Raw genomic sequence first — 19,777 nt, 5'->3', positions numbered from 1 at the left:
TGTTGGAGGGGATATTACCGACTGCTTACATTTTTATTTATTTATTTTATTTATATATATTTTTTTTAACATGACATAAAATTAGACACACAAGCATTAACAGTAAATATCCACAGTAAGTCACAGGACTATACATTCCATTTGAATCAATATAAATGTAGTTTACGAGATATATACCTAATACTTGCAATCCAATCCAATACATACATATGCTCCTGCTCGCTCTTCTTCCCCCCCTCTTCCCCCCCCCCCCCCCAGGACACCCCCTTGGATAATCGATCCATTTTCATTCGTTTCTAACCAGGAATTACAATTCATATGCTAGCCTTTATTCTCTCCACCACTTCTAACCAGATTGCAATGCTGGTTTCACTGACACCTAAAATTCTTGCTGTAGATATCTCTAGATAAATCACATCGAGATAGGTAAGAACCCATACCTTCCGGCACATTTTATCCGGTTGAATCCATCGTGATGCTATCAGCTTTTTAGCAGCTGTGAGACCGGACAAAACTAGTCTCTTTACCTGTAGAGAGGCTGCAAACTGAGAAACATCATTCAACAGCAATACAGAGGGCTGTACAGGTATGTTCAGAAATAAAAATTGTGATAATTGCAGGGTCACTTCTTCCCAGAATATCTTAACAGGTGGGCAAACCCAATACATATGCATAAATGTACCATCATCACCGTTTGTACATAAGGAACATAGAGAGTCTTGTCTAAGTCCCATTCTGTTCAATCTTATAGGAGTCAGGTATGTCCTATGAATATAATTAAGATTAATTAAGACTGCTTACATTTAAGACCTCAAATTCAGATTATTACATTGAAGACCCCATGGGAACCCTGGAGACGCTGCTTGAGAAAACGTTACTTCTCTGATGTACTGTTCCTTACCGGGCTGAGGATCTTCATCCCAGAGTGCAGCAGCTTCCTGGCAGCTTTATGGTAGATGGTCTCAGGCTTATTGTAGATCATAGCGTTCTCACACATGATCCTGAAATCCACCTGCATCAAGGACACAGGGCATTGACCATTAATTTAGTGTCCAGTTAAACAACATGTAATACATAGTTCAACATGTGGACACTAGCAGAGGTATAATGTGTGTATTTGTTTTAAGTGCATACCTTAGTTTTGTGTAATGTATGTGTGTTTGTTTGTTTTAAGTGCATACCTTAGTAGAGTCAGCAGACCAGAGCATTTTTACAAATAACAAAATGGGGAGAAAATAAGGATTGCATGATACAGACCAACCTCTCAGTAAATAAAGGAGCATTTTGCATTTTACATTTAGCCGACGCTTTTATACAAAGCGACTTACAAGTTCTGTACAACAGATCAGCAGGAAGTAGGGATGGGTACCGAATTTGGTACTTTTAAAAAGGTACTTACCGAAACACGTCTGTACTACAGAGTATCGATTCACGTGATACGATTATTTTTTTTTTTTTTAAACACTTTTTTCTTTTTATAACCTTTTTTCTTCTCATGTCAACGTTCACACGCACAATATACGCTTACCTAGGATTTGACTTGATTCAACAACAAAGAAGTCGGGGCAATGGCAAGCCGAAAATGGTCGAAAGTGTAGTTATTTGAAGTTTGGATTTTGTTTTTCATGACTGAGGTAGGTAAATTACATTTTTAGAGACTAAAGTACAGAAAAAAGGTACCGTTGAGTACCGGTATCGATTCACAGGTACCGATACCGTATCGGTTCAAATGTGAAAGGTACCCATCCCTAGCAGGAAGGGTACAATTCTGGCAGCTAAGGGTTAGCAATAGGGATGCTTGATATTGGCTTTTTTACCGATACCGATATTCCGATATTGTCCAACTCTTAATTTCCGATACCGATATCAACCGATAACGATATATGCAGGGTTTCCCACCCCAAAAAACGGAATAATTTCAGGTAACTAATAATTTCACTGGATATATATATAACAAATATTGTTATTGTTTTTTGTTTTTTTTAAACCGATACCGATATTTTCCGATATCACATTTTACTGCCGATATCGGCCGATAATATCGGTCGGCCGATAATATCGGACATCCCTAGTTAGTAACATTGTTTGTCAAAGTGTTGAACTTGGGTGCCACAGTCTTGAATGCAAGGATGATTCCTTAGTAGCAAAGTGCATGATAGTAAAAGACAGTACAAAGGCTTTTTTTCTTCTTCTTTCTTTCATTTCAGATATTGATTGAAGAAGTGTGTTTTAACTTTTAACCATGAAAAAAAACCAGCTCGAATTTGCATTCAGTCGCTGAACATTTACAACCATCAAACAGGCTACATTCTTCTTCTTTTAATACATATCAATGTACAGCAACTACTCTTTATGATTCCCCTAAAACCGATTCTAAATTAATTCAAGTGTGCTGCTAATTGCATGAAAACCATTCTGGAAATAGTTTTGCTATTTAGTTTAAAGAAATAGTTTTAAAGGCAACCCAAGATGATAAGCATCTAGTGCAGCGTTTCTCAAAGTGTGGGGCGCACCTCCCCTGGGGGGGGGGGGGGGGGGGGGGCGCAGCGGCATGACATGGGCGTACAAGCAACTGGGGAACCAACACAGTGAACTATTGTTTAGACATCCGTGTGTTTCTCACGGCTAGGGCTGCAACGATGAACCCATGCAATTTCATCGATTTGAATATTCATGACCGATGCATCGTATCCTTACTTATGTGCCGTCTTTGCCGTGGAAATGGAAGACGTTCAAAGTCATAACATGTGCAACAGGTCATCTAACTAGTGTGCAATGAAGCAATGAATAAATGACGTTCAAAATATAAATCACTTCTCTTAAACCACTGTTCGTGATTCTGCCTAAAGCCAGGACTCGACAGTGTACGTTTCACTCACATTTGATAACTTTCATTTTTGACGTCAACTCCAGCTGCAACAGTGCGGAATGGAAGCTGAGCCCATAGCTCTCTCCCTGTCTCTGTACATGCAAGGGGTGCCATGGCACGGGTCCGGGGGTGCAGCCAGATCTGCCTTATTTTTATTCAAAAAAGATTTGAGCCCTGGCCTCCAGATCTATTCATCTTACATTCATGTTTTAAAGCCCTCCTGAATAACATGATATTATGACATAGTTGATCAGAAAATAAAACAAATATTAGCTTGGGGAAAAAAAAAGCTTGTTTTGCAGTGGGGGCATGGTTTCTACAAAATGACATTACAATAGTTGATTTAGCAGAATGTAATAATAATAATTTATTGCTTTTATATAGCGCTTTTCTATGCTTATGTAAATAAGCCTTGTCCCTCTCACCAAAAACACCTATAGCCATTCAAACACGTTTTGTGACTCATTCCAGTGACACAATGCAGGTGTCTTTGTTTTGATTGATTGTTTCGGAGTAAAACCATCTTAAATAGCCCTTGTAATGGCCCTCTTCTATCCTCAGGCCATCAGAATACTAAATGACAATAACACTATGTAACAACCATCAAATGCACTCACAGCACACACACACACACACACACTCACTTTAAACAAACAACTCACTGCAGCATCCACTTTAGAACACCTGAACACACTTTATATTTATTGGCAAATAATTTGCACTACAACCCATACCTCATTACACCTTACTGTAAATTGTACCTCATCCCATTTCTGCTTTGTACTGTATAGTATATTGTAACTCAGTTACTTTTCTACTCTGCATTGTACATTGTATATATGTATATATTGAACACTTTTGTCTACGTACTTGACTTCTATTTTATACTTACTATACTTATTTTATACTTATCTATTTTTATCTAGCACAATCTCTGGAGCAAAACAGAAAGAAGCATTTTATATAAAAGTATTCTGTACTTCTGTATGACAACTAATAAAGAAACTTGAAACTCGTCACTGGACAGTAGGATGAATAGAAATGTGCCATTAGCTAGCTATGCAGTAATTCAAGGACAGGTCAGTGCTGATTTGTTGTTGATCAGCTGAATGAACTTCACATAAAAGCACATAAAAGGCAGTCTTATCAATGCAGAGGGAGAGTTGGAGGGAGTCTGGACACAACATTTTACATCACATCGCAGAGGGAAAAAGAAAAGATGGATGGAAAGTGGGAATGCCTCACACGGCTCACAGGCAAGTAAGACGACCACGGCAGAATAAGTGGATCAACCAGCAGCAAAAAGGAAAAGGAAAATGAGAATGTACAATGAAAGCTATCTTCAGTATGGTTTCACCTGGACTGGCGATGCTGCCTAATGCCTCAACTGCAGAGAAAGGTTGTCAAACCAAGCAATGGTCCCAAGTAAGCTGTTGAGACACTTTGACACAAAACACTCTGCGTATAATGCCAAGAACGTTGAGTATTTCATGAGACTGAAATCACAAAACAAGAAGCAGAGTCAACGTATGTTTTCCGGTGTACGTGTCTCTGAGAAGCACAGGTATGTTCTCCGGTGTACCAGTCTCTGAGAAGCACAGGTATGTTCTCCGGTGTACCCGTCTCTGAGAAGCACAGGCATGTTTTCCGGTGTACATGTCTCTGAGAAGCACAGGTATGTTCTCCGGTGTACATGTCTCTGAGAAGCACAGGTATGTTCTCCGGTGTACGTGTCTCTGAGAAGCACAGGTATGTTCTCCGGTGTACATGTCTCTGAGAAGCACAGGTATGTTCTCCGGTGTACCAGTCTCTGAGAAGCACAGGTATGTTCTCCGGTGTACGCGTCTGAGAAGCACAGGTATGTTCTCCGGTGTACCAGTCTCTGAGAAGCACAGGTATGTTCTCCGGTGTACGTGTCTCTGAGAAGCACAGGTATGTTCTCCGGTGTACATGTCTGAGAAGCACAGGTATGTTCTCCGGTGTACATGTCTGAGAAGCACAGGTATGTTCTCCGGTGTACCCGTCTGAGAAGCACAGGTATGTTCTCCGGTGTACATGTCTCTGAGAAGCACAGGTATGTTCTCCGGTGTACCTGTCTCTGAGAAGCACAGGTATGTTCTCCGGTGTACCCGTCTCTGAGAAGCACAGGTATGTTCTCCGGTGTACCCGTCTCTGAGAAGCACAGGTATGTTCTCCGGTGTACCTGTCTGAGAAGCACAGGTATGTTCTCCGGTGTACGCGTCTCTGAGAAGCACAGGTATGTTCTCCGGTGTACATGTCTCTGAGAAGCACAGGTATGTTCTCCGGTGTACGTGTCTCTGAGGGGGCTTTCTCACTAACCATTCGGGGTCGAATCACAAATAGGGTGTGATCGTCCTACTGAGAACGCTCCCCCCCCGTCACCGGGGATGCTGATTCGCTCCAAACCTGGACCGCTGGAATAGGTGGTTTCGGGTGCGCGCCAGTGGGAGCGGGGGGCGTGGTGCATGCTTGTACCAAAACACGGAAGAGGCTTGCTGTATCAACTTGCTGACACACACAACGTCATTACTGTAATGCTTTCATGCTTGCTTGAATTTTGGGCAGATAAAAACATACAGCAACAACTGGACAATACCCACAAAAACTATATTTATGGGTAATTTGGCGAGTTCAGAGAACTTCAGACCTCAACCAAACAAGCATGTTGAGCCTCACGGCTCAATGGATGAAAACTTCGAGATGAAGCCATGTTACAAGCACAAGACTTCCCTGGCTCGCATTAGACCTGGCAATTTTTTTGCCATTGCTATGTCTACTATACATTGGTTTCTTGTTAGAATGCATTTATTTCTATAGCCCAGTTGTACCCAACCAGTCGGCCGTGATCGACCGGTAGATCAATGACATGCAATATAATTGACGCGAGCGATGGGCTAACGTTAGCTGCTAACTAGTAATAAATAGGCTAAGCTAACTAGCGTTAGCTTAACGTTAACCCTGGAAAACTCTCAAAGCGGACTCCACGACACCAGTTCCATTCGTGAGAAAAGGGGGTGGGTTATATTGACAAGGCTTGACAACAGAGGTTCAAATATAACTTCATATTTATTGTTATTTGTTTCTTTATATCAGCATCCAGTTTCCACCACCGTGTGTTCACGTTAGACGTTAGAGCGTGACATCATCGCTACGGCAGCTTACACGCTCAAAACGCAAACTGTAAACAAAACCCAGAGCGCACCAAGACTGCAGTGTGTACGCAAACTAGAGCGGGGAGAGGGAGGGGGGAAGTTCGCACCCAAGGACGGAGCGGAGCTGATTCGACCCCGAATGGCTAGTGAGAAAGCCCCCCCGAGAAGCACAGGTATGTTCTCCGGTGTACGTGTCTCTGAGAAACACAGGAGGCCAGCTATTTGGTGGTGGAATTAATAGCTAAAACTAAAAAACACGCACTATCGCTGAGTCCCTCATTCTACCAGTATGTAAGAAATGGTTGAGGTGATGCTGGGGCCAGCTGCTGCCAAAGAAAATTACGTTATCTGATACTACAGTAAAACGTTACATTGATGTCAGCTGACATAGAAACTGTTCTGGTTGAGAAAATAAAGAAAAGTGGCAAATTTGCTTTGCAAATCGATGATTCAACAGACATTAGTGGCCACTGCCAACTCCTTGCCAACGTTAGTTATGTTGAAGCAGAATCCATTGAGGATAACTTATTTTTTTGCAAAGAGTTAAAGACATATGCAACTGGATATGAGATTTTCAAAGACATTGATGAATACCTGAGAGAGCTGGGTCTTAACTGGGGAAGGTGTGTCACTGTCAGCGTCTGCACAGACGGGGCTGCGTCAATGCAGTGCAGATAACCCACTGCATGCTACACCAAGAAGCCCTTGTTGCCAAGGCTATGCCCCCAGACCTCACTGAGGTCTTGGACCAAGTGGTCAAAATGGTCAACTTGTTCAGCATACTCTGCAATGAGATGGGGTCCGAGCATGAGGCACTCAGAGGTCCGCTGGCTGTCGCTGGGTAAGGTTTTATCCTGTGTCTATGAGCTCGATATGAACTGATGGCTTTTGCCAGTGAGCATGACTTGCCTTACACAGATCAAATGGATGACGAATCGTGGTGGATTAAGCTGCTTATCTGGCAGATATTTTAGCCACCTTAATGACCTCAACATCAAAATGCAAGGAAAGGCTTAGAATATCCTCACAGCGACAGACAAACTGAATGGTTTCAGATCCAAACTGAGACTGTGATAAGGCGGGGTGGCCAAGAAAAAACATTGAAATGTTCACGTTGGCGGCCAATGACAAGTCAGCGTCTTTTTAAAAACTGATCGCTGCACACCTGCGCTAGGGATGGGCATGAGTAATCGATTCCTCAATTACTCGTAGCTATGAGAACAATCGGAAGAAAAAAAATCGAAATGATAAATGTTTATGAATTTTTTTCTTCTCTACATATCTTTTCACATGTATGTGTAAGATTATAACTGTTTGTTGGTTTCCTTAAACATATATACGTGAATGAACAAAAATACGTATTTTTTTTTTATAATAATACTTCTAATATTTCTTTATTATTTTTTTTAAAGTTTTTTTTCCCCTTTTCGAGTAATACACGATCAATCGAGTATAGCATGCGATCAATCTATCTGGATTTTCCTTTAACACTATGATCGCCGGGAACGAGTTTTCACGTCATTCCGAGCCATGCTCATTCTGCCGAAGACGCCGTAACTCGTCTTTGATGTCAATATTTCAAAATATTTCATATTTCCTTTCCGGAGCCCTGAGACACACTGCTGATCTCCTCAACTCTCTAGCGGTTCAAGAGTGCCATCTGGTGGCCGATCGGCAGATCGCCAACCGGATATTAACCTTTGAACCGGTAGTACTCATCCAAATGTGGTCCGGCCACTCGCTATAGCTCCCGCGACTCCATCTTGAAACACTGGATAATAGATTGCTCGCCCTAACTCAATAAACAACGTTATTTGGACGTATATACTATTATACAACCTGGAAATGGATCGGGCATTTCTAAATCCCATAATAGAAAAAAATCTGTTCCACGCTCATCTGCCAGCGGCGCGAGGAAGCCACGGTAAGATTCAGCGTTATTTTCTAACGTATTCTATACTAACTGATCTGATGAACATATGACCCACTCTGGATGAATCATCTAACGCTGCCCACGGAATTATAAACGATCCCCCGCCCATCCGGTCAACATCAGATGATGCGTAGAAACTTCTAGAAGTACGTGCAGTTGAAATTTTTTATCTCGCACAGATTCCTACCAAACTGTATTTGATCATCAATATAATGCATTTGGGGCTATAAATCACGTTCTGAAGAAAGCTGCAGAAAACGATAAAAACATACTTATACTTTAGACCATATTTTAGTATGAATATGTGAATGAAAAAGTTTAACGTTGCTACACCCTGAACAATACATATAGGACATTTAATGGGCCATAATAATGGCAGTTTAGCAATAGAATTTAAAAAGTTATAGCCCTGCAAAGAAGGGGAACTTCTCCATAGACAAATAGAGCTGGCGAGGGATGGTAAATTATGAATTTAACCCATGGCGATTAAAGTGTTAAAATGCCCATCCCTAACCTGCGCATGCTGGAGAGGTTTGAGTTGTATTTCCCTCCTATGAATGAAGACTTCGATTGGCTCCGTGATCCGTTCAACCCTGTCGCATCAGCATCAGCCGCTAGTTTAAGCAGCAAAGCTCAAGATGAACTCAGAGCTGATGATGGACCGCACACTGAGACTGAAACATGGGGAACTGGGTTTGGATCGCTTCTGGCTGCTTCTGGGACATGGATATCCATCTATCTCAGTGCCGTCAAGGTGCTTTACCCTTCTCAACCTCCTACTTGTGCAAGCTGGCTTTTTCTTCTCTCACATACGCCAAGAACAAGACACGCACATGGCTGGCAGTGGAAGAGGACCTGCGTGTTGCACCGTCCACTATGCTCTATACCAGTGGTTCTCAAACTTTTTACACCAAGTACCACCTGAGAACGTAGCTGGCTCTCCAAGTACCACCATATGACCGGCGTTAAAATACAGTCTATTCAGATATGCGCAGTTCACACAGGAGGCAAATGTATTCCTAATACCATTATGTATTGTTAACTTTTGTCAGACACAGCCACAATGTACAAAGGGATAGCACTAGAACTAGCAAACGCTTCCACACAACTCATACAATGCAAGGGGCATTGAGAACATAATAACTAACATTCTCACATAGCAAGTGAGAAAATTAAGAACTGTATTTCAGCAAATGTACTTAATATTCTCTCTCTCACACACACACACACACACACACACTTATTTTGTTACAAAAACTTAATTTCCTGCATTCTGGTGCAGGAATTTTTGAATTTTTACCCTTTAAATGCCAGTGTTTGTGATGGGCATCACAAATTATTGTAAAAAAGAAAAGAAAACACATTTAATACATTTTTTAATGTTTACCATTTAAATGCCAGTTTGTGTGATGGCATCACAAATTATTGTTAAAAAAAACACAAAAAGTAAAATATTTTCAATATATCAAATGCAAAGTACATTTTTCTGGGGGGGATTGTTACAGGCTAGGCATGTGTCAATGATTAGCAGCAACACAGATTTTGATGGATTTTTTGTAATGTCAGATTTTTTATCTGACATTACAAAAAATCTAAAAATAAATGGTTATGATCAGGGCTGAAGTTGAATTAAAGATTTATGACTGTTTAGACTGCATTACTCTCTGTCACAGTGATCTCCTGGTTGTTCCCCACTTAGGTTATCTAACTATTGCGCCACCGCAACCAGAAACACTGGCCTGGCCTGCAAAAAAAATGTTTACTGGATGTTTACTGTTAATGCCTGTGTGTCTAATTTGACGTTATGTTTAAAAAATAATAAAAAAAAAAAAAGTAAAAAAAAAAAAAAAAAAATGCTTTTTTTGTAAATGTTTTCAAGTACCACCAGCAGTACCACCAAGTACCACTAGTGGTACGCGTACCACAGTTTGAGAACCACTGCTCTATACTCTGCTCCCAAAAGCAGGCCCATGTGTCCCATTAAATGTGCACAACATAGCCATTTTTGTTTTTAATTTAATGAATGTTTGACTGAGCTAATGCATTCTTGCTATTATCTTGCCCATGCATGAACGTCAATTACTTTTATCATTGATAAAACTCATTGGAGAAATACATTTGGTCAAATGTACATGTCTTACTCAGGTTTGTTTGTGCATTATTTAATTTTTTACAAAGATATGATTTTCAGCCAAAACAAAATAACATTCCTATACATAATATTGTTCATCAATAATTAAATTTAATGGTGTTAGGCGGTCAGGTGGCGTAGCGGAGATTGCGTTAGTCACAAACACCAGAGACGCTGGATTCGCCTGTTCGAATCCAGCTCACAGCTCCGGCGTTGTCACCAGCTTGGCTGGCCGTTCACACTAATACAATTGGCTGTATTAGAGGGTGGGAAAGCTGGCGGGGTGGGTCCGGGTCGTTGTAAACAGCGACTCCTACAGTTCGGTCGGGGCGCCTGCTCAGCGCGGATAGGATCTAAGGGGGGTAGTGTGATCCTTCCACACGTTACACCCTCTCAGTGAGAGTCCGCGCTGCCAGGTGAAAAGAAGCGGTTGATTGGCTAGACATGTGTCGGAGGAAGCACGTGATAGCCTCCACTCTCCCAGATGATCTGACTGTGGGGGGTAAGTGCGCAGCGACCAGGAAGGGGATTGGGAATTGGCATAACGACTAACATTGGGATGGGAGAAAATCGGAGGAAAAAGGAGGGGGAAAAAGATCAATAAAAAAAATTAATGGTGTTGAAGTTTCATTGGTAGTCTTGTTATTTCAGTTTTACAGGAATATGATTATTTGTTCAATGGATTTGAGCTCTTGATTGCAATTGTAGTAACTCACTTTAGTTTTAAACTGATTTTGAAACCAACCAATTCATCATGATTCGTTTTTAGTTTAAGCTCCAATATAGATTTGTTTTGTTTTACCCGTCTCATTCTGGTTTGTTTTTGCATTGTTATTTTATTTTTTTACAAAGGCATTATTTTCAACCAAAACTAAATAACATACCTATTCATCAATAATTAAAATTAAATTCATCATGATTTGTTTTTAGTATAAGGTCCATTAAATTTTTCAACTCTGAAGAGTTGGGGTGCCTTGGAGAAGGTGGAAATATTCTGGGGTGCCTGCTATAGGCTACTCTTTTTTACATGGATTAGGCTAATTAGCTTTAACAATCCTGATTCCTGAGCCTATTTTATTCAAAAGGAAGCTATTGTGGTTGCACAATTTGAAAGCTCATGATATTGATGTTATTTCAATAAATTCAAACCCATTTCATGCCTATTTTGTTGGGGTGAGGGGGGGCCCCCAAAAAGGTTTGGTCCACCAAAGTTTGAGAACCACTATAGTAGGGCTGGGCGATATAACGATAACGATAAATATTGCGATATATTTTAATAATCGATATCGAATATCGAAATTAAAAAGAAATCGAAAAATCGTTTTTTTTTTTTTATTTATACCTGCAGAGACAGTGGACAGACTTGTCTTTCTTGCCTGCAACTTAAAGTAATGGCTTTGCTTGTCCAAATGACAATACTGACCAAATTCAGATTTCTTTTTCTCTTGTCCATTTATTTTGTTTGCTTTCTAATTTTAAATACATTTTGAAACCGTCTGTACACAGTAGGCTATGTGTCCTAGCAGAACTAGACTCCAGTCACGAGTCACAGTGCACATGTGCGGTGGTTTGTCCACCAAAAAAGCGCCAAAAGATCGAAAAGAAACTAGCAGAGCCAGAACTGTTCAACTCCTCTGGAGCCACAGCCAGCAGAGAAGCCGGTTTACTTTAGCTTTTAAACCAGCTGCAGCCTGAGAACTGGAGTGTGAGGGGATGTACAGTAACACTAAAGATGGCGGCAATGACAAAGAATTGCTGCAAAATAAACATACATCTGTTGTTTATAAAAAAAAAAAAAAAAAATTAAACTTATAACAATTCGATAATTATCGATATCGAGAAATAAAATAAAATCATCATATCGTTATCGCGATATGATTTTTTTCCATATCGCACAGCCCTACACTATAGTGTATATCAATGCATTTATCCATCGTAGATCATTTTGTTTCAGTGAAGATAAGGTAACGTCTATTCTATTGTACAGAACCCCATCATAAAACATGCTTTTGTAATGATCGCCGTGTTGGAAAACGACCCCCCCCCCCCCCCCCCGATGGCTTTGTGAAGAAACATGGTCGTGTTTACCTTTGACCTGGCAATAATATAGGTTTCAGGCAAGCAGCCACGAGATTTGCGCATACGGGCACAAAACACTCACGATATAGAAAACCAGCCTGGATTATTGTGAACGGGCAGATTTTTAGCGTGGTATAGCGCACAAACAAAGGTATGTAGAAATAAACTGTTTTGTCCCTGTTGGAGTATAAATAGTGCCGGTCAAATGAGCCATACTATTGTCTACATAGCTATAGAATATATGATGGATCCGCAAACATCATGAAAATGGTCAATAATGCTGGCACCAGGGAGTAAAGATGGAAAAACAGCGTGGCAGTCAATGAGTTAACAGTCACAATCAAGAGTTTGGCACAAGTTGGAATTTTACAAGCCCACATCTCTGCATTGTGAACAATACCCAAAATCATAATTCATACAAAATCTCTTCCCCTGCTGCAAACCTCCAGAACAGTGTGCACTTTGAAGTGAAATGTTCCATTGGGTGTTTTCCACCCTGGCACAGCCTCAACACTAAACAACCATGGAACGAGCAGGATATTCTGTTTGCCTTCGCTTAGTGGAAAACAATAACACAAAGACTGGTCCACGAATACAGCCAGTGATAGAATTTCAAATAGATCAATGTAAAAACGTGGTTAGTTCAGCTTTTTTTTTTACCCTAGCCTTGTTTGCTAATTACCAATGATGTTGATGATTGATAGAGTCCTTTCTGAACACAATTCATGCTGTTCCTCATACTAGCTCTGGCTAGTTGGCCACAAACCAATGCAAAGTGAATCCTGCTGACTTTTCCCTGAATTTTGCTGAAAATTGCAATGCAAGTTGCAACGCTTTCTATATTCTTTTGGTGAGTAATTGTGACAGTTGCTAGTCCATGAGAAAAATTGCAATTTTATCTAAGCTATATATATTTTTTAGAATGACCTCAAACAATTACAGTCATGTCCATAATAATATTTGGACAACACAATCAACACAATTTATCATTAAGTGGCCAAACAAGCCATAAGAACCAGAACCAGCCTGACCATTTTATATGGAAATATTGCAGGACCCAGAAAATTGCAAGCAGCCTGACCCTTTTAACACATTGTGCGCCAAAAACTAGTATACTCGTTATTGCCCGCCATGCGTTGTGCGCCAGAAACTAGTTAACTCGTTTTTGGGATCAATATTTCATTTTTTCGCCATGGCATTCATAATTCATCCAGCCTCCTCCAAGGACGCAGCTGGACCCTGTCTGATATTGCAACGCCTCAATACCGCCCCCTGGTGGATTTCGGGCGAGTTACACTCCAAGCCAAACCGGAAGTGGCACTCTGTGCATCTGGGAGAATCCTCCGGCAGTAATATCTTGTAGCGTGGATCTAGATACACACTTGAGTGCATTGGGATCGCTTCCGAAACGCAACAATCAATATGATTTCGGCGTTTATTGCGTCATACAAACGGGAAATGGATCTAGCAGATCGACATCAAATAATTGGAATATTTTTCCTCCAGTCTCATCGGCGAACGGTAAGAGGAATCTAACGTTATTTTACCCCGATTGTTTATTTATTTCACGGCAATCCATCTGATCAACGTATCAACCCATAGTAAAAAAAAAAAAGACGCTACCGACGATCAAGGAATTATAAACAACCCCCCCCTTTCCTTCACGCATGATGAAGCATAATGTATACCGATCATATACATTTGAATTTTTTAATATAGCGTGTATAGGAAAGAAACGACAATCTATCATATGCGTCAGGGCCTATAACTCGCGTTTTAGGAATTACTGCAGAAAACCTTAAAAAACACTTATATTATTAACACGACAATGTATGAATGAAAAAATATAACGTTCGCACATCCGGAACGATAGATACCCGATGTTGAATGGGCCATAGTAATGTCGATATAGCTATAATATTTAAGAAGTTATAGCCCTGCAAAGAAGGTAAACATCTCCATAGGGTTACAGCACTGGCAGACTGGGCCCAAGGATGGGTACAATACATGGCGGACAATGTGTTTATGTGGAAATATAGCAGGGATTGGTAAAAATTTGCAAGCTGTTGGGACATAGTGGTATTTGCGCTAATTCTTTCCATCATGAAATCCTGGAGGGTCTGAACTGAAATCTATTCCATGGTGCAGATTAATTAGATTTCAGTTGTCTTCAGTCAGTGTATACAGACAGGAGATTGGCCCCATTGATTTGTGGCCAACTAGCCGGAGCTAGTATGAGGAAGCTGCATGAATTGTACTGAGAAAGGACTCTTACAGTTGTAACTGAGAGGTTGGACTGATTTTTGTACCATGCATCATTCCACTCCAAGTGGTCAGAGTATGGATGTACCTTGAGTTCCTCCAGTGACTGATAGCACTCCTTCTTTACTTTGTCCTTCATAGTGCTAAAGTCCATTGGCCGCTTGATGATGGAGGAGTAGCCTGGTGCAATGAGGTCAGTCACTGGGAAGGAGAAAAATGCACTGGGGTCTTTCCTACAGGAAAGAGAGTAACAGTGTTAACATAGTACACACTACTGCCTGGACACACAACATATCTGTAGCTAGGGCTGGGCGATATGGCCAAAAATGTTATCACGATATATCACAATAACATTTTTCATATCGTTCGATATAGATTATTATCTATATTTTTATTAGTATTCAAAAAAGATTTTATTATTATTATTATTTAAACAACAAATATAGGTTTATTTTGCAGCAATTCTTTGTCGGTGCCGCCATCTTTAGTGTTGCAGCCCCTCACGCTCCAGTTCTCAGGCTGCAGCTGATTTGAAAGCGAAAGTACCAAAGAAAGTGGTTGTGGCTCCAGGGGAGTTGAACAGTTCTGGCTCTGCTAGTTTCTTTTCTATCTTGGCGATTTTTTGGTGGACAAACCACCGCACACATGCACCGTGACTGGAGACTAGCTCGGCTAGCACACATAGCCTACTGTGTACAGACGGTTTCAAACTGTATTTTAAATTAGAAAGCAAACTAAATAAATGGACAAGAGAAGAAGAAATCTCAATTTGGTCAGTATTGTCATTTGGACAAGCAAAGCCATTACTTTAAGTTGCAGGCAAGAAAGACAAGTCTGTCCACTCTGGTTTTAAAGCTGCCCTGTTGCAGGTCACAATACAAATTAAAAAAATATTATTATTATCGATATTATTTTTATTATCAAAATATATCGCGATAATTATCGTTATCGTTTTATCGCCGAGCCCTATCTGTAGCATAATCTGCCTTGAAAATAAATGTGAGCGGTACAGTGGTTCAAGCAAAGGAGTAACGTCACAATCCATCCAAAAAACAACCACCACAGCAGTGTTAGATTCTGCACCTTCGGAGCTGTCTGATGAGCTGGTTCAAAGCTTCCTGGAGAGGGGTCTGTTCTTTTTCTGCTGAGAATGGAAATCCAAAATCATGAAAAGGTTAAGGCCCAAGGTTAGAGGAAAACAAAACGTCAACGTAAATGCCAAACGGCTGCTATCTTACCCTCCAATTTATCCAGCGCTGAGCGGATGGGAGTGCGTCTCTGTTCTCGGTCATCCCAGTCAACATCTGCATCTGGTCCTTTCTTCTTCTTCGTTACCTAACGTGGCACATGAAAACATGCTGGTACTGGATCTTACATACTGAATCTGTGTTAGCCAATTTCTGTCCTCTCAATGCGACACACAACTACTAGGCAAGCTAGCTGATATGCACATCAACCTATACTAGAGACGTGGAGAGAGACCAGAGACGTGATATCCCTCTTACTATATAGAGGTTGGGAGAAAACACAATAGGCCAGAAAACAAATGCTCACTAAACAGGCATAATTCAATGTAGTGTTTGTTGGGTTTTGTCATTACAATACCTTGCTCGTTACCGTTCGGGGAGAATTTGTTTTCTGGCCTATGCAGTATTTTCTGCCACAACCTCACTACGTGGTTGAGTCAAGTATAGTTTGGTATACCAGTAGCCCCTTTTGTGACTGCTGATGCACGCCTTGCTTTGAATACAGCAGTCACTGGCTCGAGCTAACTAGCCATGGGAACATTCACTCTGAAGCACTGGTTATTTACGAACTGTTCGTTCTAAATTTATCACAGAGAAATGTCAAAGGTACTCACAGCTGCACAAGGGTTTCACACACACACAACCGGGGTGGTTTGAAAGCTCGCCGTTGCTAATAAACATTTTTTATAAACTGATCAACACTGCATTATTTCCGGGGTGCATGATGCGCATGCGCTGTGATCAAATAATGCAGTTTTGAGCAGTGTTGACCAGTTTATAAAAAATATTACAAATGTTTATTACCAACGCAGAGCTTTCAAACCACCCCGGTTTTGTGTGTGAAACCTTCGTGCAACTGTGAGTACCTTTGACATTTCTCTGTGATAAATTTAGAACAAACAGTTGGTAAATAACCAGTGCTTCAGAGTGAATGTTCCCATGGCTAGTTAGCTCGAGCCAGTGACTGCTGTATTCAAAGCAAGGCGTGCATCAGCAGTCACGAAAGGGGCTACTGGTATACCAGCTACAACTTCGTTATCTCGTCCACAAATGGAAGCAAACATCTTATCACGCGTTACAGTTACCTTTTTCTTTCCTTTGTCATCAGCTGGTGATCCAAAGCTCCTCTCTTTCTCATCGCGCTTCTTCTTCTTCTTCTTCTTTGGCTTCTCGCAGTCCGCCGGTGGTTCGTCATAGAACTTGTCCAGACTCGAGCCCCCAGTCGTTACTTCATTACCAGCCACCTTTAACACCAGCTTCAGTGGTCTCTCTCCGTACTCTGTGGAGACCAGGCGAACACACGGAGACACATCATGATGGAACATTAACATTATGTCAACTAGCAAGAGTATTAACGTTTTTATTTTCCTCGGGAGAAACCAAGTACGTCGTCGACTTAACGTTAACCTTAAGCAGAGCATCCAAAACACATCTGATGATAAGACAACGAGATAGCTTCACGTAGTACTAGTCACCAACAAGTGTTGAGAATGTGCGATGATGATGCTCTCGGGAAGTCATTTACCAGTCAGTTGTCATGTTTAGACAATGATCTATTATACATTTGTATCGCTAAGAAGAACATTATTTCCGTGACTTCGTAAAGCACTGCACAACGCTCGCGCTGACGGTAGGATGAGCTCCGAGACCAGGCGCGCGCCGCTCCGGGGTTTGAAGCTGCTGCAGAAGCCAGGTAAACAAATAATGTTCACCTGGTGAGTCAGTTGAACATGTGTTACCTTCGTATCCGTGCTTCTCTGACTTGTGCTTTTTGTGCTTCTTCCCCATTGTGTATTGTTTTGATGCACAGCACCGACCAGTTGTTCTTTGTTACCTCTGTCCTCACGGAAGCAGTGCTACAGGATCCCGCTGTTCCGTGGAGAATCGTCGGTACAGCGCCACTTGCTGGTAGGCGGTGCACGTTTGAAAGATGGAAACAAATCGACCCTGTCGCCACTAGGGGGCGGAATTAGCTTAGGATTCAATTTAAGTTGCCCATCCTTGAACCAACGGAGTGCAATAGTACCCAGCTGCAGCTCCGGAGACCAGCGCTTACAAGCCCCGCACATACAAGCCCGCACATAGCAACCCCTCGCTTCCATTGTAGTGATGGGTTGGTCATGAGCGACTCGTTCATAAGAGCCGATTCATTGCCGTGAGCGTGAGTCGCATCGCTCACGTCTGGCAATGAGTCGGTTCACGCGCCCCCCCCCCCCCCCCCCCCCCCCCCCCCCCCGGCATGCACAACAGACACACACAATGAACTCAACGGATATCGTCGATCGGGGGCTCAACTAGAGTCTGACACGTTTCTATGATAAACTGAATGAATAGACAGACATTGACACAGACAACTGAATGAATAGCATACTACTTATTTGGTTGTATAGGAGTCGAGTGGCGCTAATGAGTGTCTTTTGTCAAACAACAGTAGTCTATGAATAGGCTATGCTAACGTAACGTGATGCAAATATGCAATTGATCACTTGGCATGCTAACTGGGAGCATCACCTTGATACAAGCATTCCACCTTGCTTCTCCATCAAATGGCTTAATGAAGTCCTGAACTCAACGGATATCGATATTTTTTACTTCACTTTGAAATATTATAGTGAAATATTTTGCAATGTTGTTGCATTTATCTTGTTGAAATCCTCCAACAGGCTCTTTTTTGTAAGTTGACTGGTTTGCACACCAATAATACAGTGCAATAATAGAATAGTAGAATAGATAGTAAAATTATGCAATAGAATGGCCAGAGTAAAATAGTGCTACAGTACAATCAACAGCGGGGTGTATTAGAAGGCTATGGTGAAGAGGTACGTTTTTAGCTTATTTCTGAAAATATTAAGAGATCTAGCTTCCCTAATGTCCATAGGTAGTGTGTTCCATAATTTTGGTGCATAGTTAGCAAAGGCTGCATCCCTGATTTTCATCTAACATTGTAGATGATCGCAATGTTTATCCTTTGTATATAAGGAGGAGGACCTTGAAATCAATTCTAAATGTTACAGATGATTACTGATGTAAACAGGGGGATCCTGATGTAAACAAGACGAAAGTCTTTCTCTGGTCTGCATCCCCTTAACAATTGTATGTATAATTGTATGTAATTGTATAACATCGGCCAAATTTGGTTTACGCAACTTCCTCCGGAAGTGTCAATGATCCGTGAGCCGTGAGTCGCTTCCGTGAATCGGTTCATTGCGGTGAGCGTGTATCGAATCGCTCACTCACTGAAATGATCCGTTTGGCACATCACTATTCCATTGGCTGATTTTGGTCACGTGATTTTGGGTCACGTTGCACGTTGCACTGCGGGATTGATTGATTGATTGATTGAAAACTTTATTAACAGATTGCCGTATGATTTGGGTCACGTTGCACTGCGGGATTGATTGATTGATTGATTCATTGATTCATTGATTCATTGATTCATTGATTGATTGATTGAAAACTTTATTAACAGATTGATTGATTGATTGAAAACTTTATTAACAGATTGCCGAATGGGTACACGTGACCACAGGCCCTGATTGATTGATTGAAAACTTTATTAACAGATTGTAGAATGGGTACACGTGACCTGACCGATTGATTGATTGATTGATTGATTGATTGATTGATTGAAAACTTTATTAACAGATTGCAGAATGGGTACAGTGACCGATTGATTGATTGATTGATTGATTGATTGATTGATTGATTGATTGATTGATTGATTGAAAACTTTATTAACAGATTGCAGAATGCAGTACAGCTCAATACACACAATTGTTAAGGGGATGCAGACCATGCAGTACTGTTACATTTGTGACATACAGTAAATATATACAAGGGGGAGGGAACTGTACATTTATGATGAATTGAAAATGGGGGACCCTGATGTAAACAAGACGGAAGTCTTTCTCTGGTCTGCATCCCCTTAACAATTGTGTGTATTGAGCTGTACTGCAGATATATTTCAATTGCCTTACTTATTTACATAAGTATTATAGGCCTACAGCAGTATTGTACAGACAGTCTGTGTGAAGTCTGTGTGGTTCTCCAGCTGCACAAAGGCAGAGCAAGAGGCTCTACAGA

General features: G+C 41.1%; 1 protein-coding gene across 4 annotated transcripts in view; it reads right to left on the bottom strand.

The window, feature by feature from the left end:
• brd7 (bromodomain containing 7) overlaps positions 1–17,555 on the bottom strand; it is a 37,139-nt gene extending 19,584 nt beyond the window's left edge. For 2 of the 4 annotated variants that reach the window (XM_084337153.1, XM_084337155.1), the window contains exons 1-6: positions 17,434–17,555; positions 16,780–16,973; positions 15,686–15,782; positions 15,531–15,591; positions 14,536–14,680; positions 902–1,012 (exon numbers count right to left, since the gene is read on the bottom strand). In XM_084337153.1, the coding sequence (XP_084193279.1) occupies positions 902–1,012; positions 14,536–14,680; positions 15,531–15,591; positions 15,686–15,782; positions 16,780–16,973; positions 17,434–17,482 (657 nt within the window). In that variant the 5' untranslated portion in view covers positions 17,483–17,555. The remainder of the gene's footprint in view (positions 1–901; positions 1,013–14,535; positions 14,681–15,530; positions 15,592–15,685; positions 15,783–16,779; positions 16,974–17,433) is intronic. The other 2 variants (XM_084337154.1, XM_084337156.1) reach the window with 1 other exon arrangement.
• Positions 17,556–19,777: the final 2,222 nt, after the last annotated feature.

This window comes from Notolepis coatsorum (assembly GCF_963971535.1).
Source record: "Notolepis coatsorum genome assembly, chromosome: 20".
In the NCBI taxonomy this organism is placed as follows: Eukaryota; Metazoa; Chordata; class Actinopteri; order Aulopiformes; family Paralepididae; genus Notolepis; species Notolepis coatsorum.
The sequence above is the reverse complement of the archived record's forward strand: the minus strand, read 5'-3'. Positions and strand labels throughout refer to the sequence as shown.